Source organism: Colobus angolensis, unplaced genomic scaffold (genome assembly GCF_000951035.1).
Source record: "Colobus angolensis palliatus isolate OR3802 unplaced genomic scaffold, Cang.pa_1.0 Scaffold136, whole genome shotgun sequence".
NCBI lineage: Eukaryota > Metazoa > Chordata > Mammalia > Primates > Cercopithecidae > Colobus > Colobus angolensis.
In genome coordinates this window covers 806,937-808,467 of record NW_012114444.1, presented here as the reverse complement: position 1 = coordinate 808,467, position 1,531 = coordinate 806,937, and the positions used below count along the sequence as shown (strand labels likewise).

At 58.9% G+C, this 1,531-nt stretch overlaps 2 protein-coding genes across 3 annotated transcripts in view; both read left to right on the top strand.

Annotated features, from left to right (window-relative positions):
- Positions 1–1,531, top strand: part of DNAJC5 (DnaJ (Hsp40) homolog, subfamily C, member 5) — a 1,035,873-nt gene that overhangs the window by 766,979 nt on the left and 267,363 nt on the right. The window lies entirely within an intron of this gene.
- ZGPAT (zinc finger, CCCH-type with G patch domain) overlaps positions 8–1,531 on the top strand; it is a 36,569-nt gene continuing 35,045 nt past the window's right edge. For both annotated transcript variants that reach the window (XM_011934458.1, XM_011934457.1), the window contains exon 1: positions 8–819. In XM_011934458.1, the coding sequence (XP_011789848.1) occupies positions 239–819 (581 nt within the window). In that variant the 5' untranslated portion in view covers positions 8–238. The remainder of the gene's footprint in view (positions 820–1,531) is intronic.

The following is a 1,531-nucleotide window of genomic DNA, read 5'->3' as shown; positions in this document are numbered from 1 at the left end:
CGGGACCCGGCTAGCGGCGAGCCCAGGGCGGCTCGGAAGGGAAGCGCGGAGCCTGAGCGGGGGTACCCGGGCTGCGACTTCTGCGCTGGAAGCTGTGCCTCTGAGCCGGTGTCTCCCCGAGGGAAAGGGGACGTGCCCGTGCCCGTGCCCGCCCGCAGTCTGTGGGGCCGGTCCCGAGACGTGGGGCTCACCTGGCTTCTCTTCTCGCAGCCCTGGTCCAGCGCCTCCCTCTCTCAGCATGGACGAGGAGAGCCTGGAGTCGGCCTTGCAGACCTACCGTGCGCAGCTGCAGCAGGTAGAGCTGGCCCTGGGCGCCGGCCTGGATTCGTCTGAGCAGGCGGACCTGCGCCAGCTGCAGGGGGACCTGAAGGAGCTCATCGAGCTCACCGAGGCCAGCCTGGTGTCTGTCAGGAAGAGCAAGTTGCTGGCCGCGCTGGACGAAGAGCGCGCGGGCCACGAAGATGCTGAGTACCAGGCTTTCCGGGAGGCCGTCACTGAGACGGTGGAGGCACCAGCAGCAGCCCCTGAGTCCGGATCAGAGACCGTTCCTAAAGCAGAGGCGGGGCCCGAATCTGCAGCAGGTGGGCAGGAGGAGGAAGAGGGAGAGGACGAGGAAGAGCTGAGTGGGACAAAGGTGAGCGCACCCTACTACAGCTCATGGGGCACTCTGGAGTATCACAACGCCATGGTGGTGGGAGCGGAAGAGGCGGAGGATGGTTCGGCGGGTGTCCGTGTGCTCTACCTGTACCCCACTCACAAGTCTCTGAAGCCATGCCCGTTCTTCCTGGAGGGAAAGTGCCGCTTCAAGGAGAACTGCAGGTAAAACCCTTTGTTATCAGGATGCCAACCTTGGGGCGTAAGGGGCACGCACACAGGGTCGGGTCAGGATGGGCCCTCCCTTTGCTTTGCAGTTTTGTCTCAGCATCTTGGGGCAGGCATGCTTTGTGACAGCAGTGGCTGTGTTCAGGCGTCTGCATCTTTCTTCTGGGGTAAATCAAGAAGCATAGAAGGTGGCCGGGTGCGGTGGCCCACGCCTGTAATCCCAGCACTTTGGGAAGTCAAGGCAGGCAGATCACCTGAGGTCAGGAGTTCAAGACCACGCTGGTCAACATAGTGAAACCCCATCTCGTTAAAAACACAAAATTCAGCTGGTCGTGGTGGTGCGCACCTGTGGTCCTAGCTACTCAGGAGGCTGAGGCAGGAGAATTGGTTGAACCCAGGAGGCCAGGGTTGCAGTGAGCGGAAATGGAGCCACTATACTACAGCCTGAGCAACAGTGCAAGGCTTATGTGGAAGAGAATAGGTCTCCAACCTATCATCAGTTTTTTTTCTTTGGTTGTTGTTTTAATTTTTTTTGAGACAGGGTCTTACTTTGTCAACCAGGCTGGAGTTCAGTGGTGCAGTCCTGGCTTACTGCAGCCTAGACCTCCCGGGCTCAACTGATCTCCTGCCTCAGCCCCCCTAGTAACTGGGCTACAGACTCGCGCTACCACATCCAGCTAATTTTTGTATTATTATTATTATTATTATT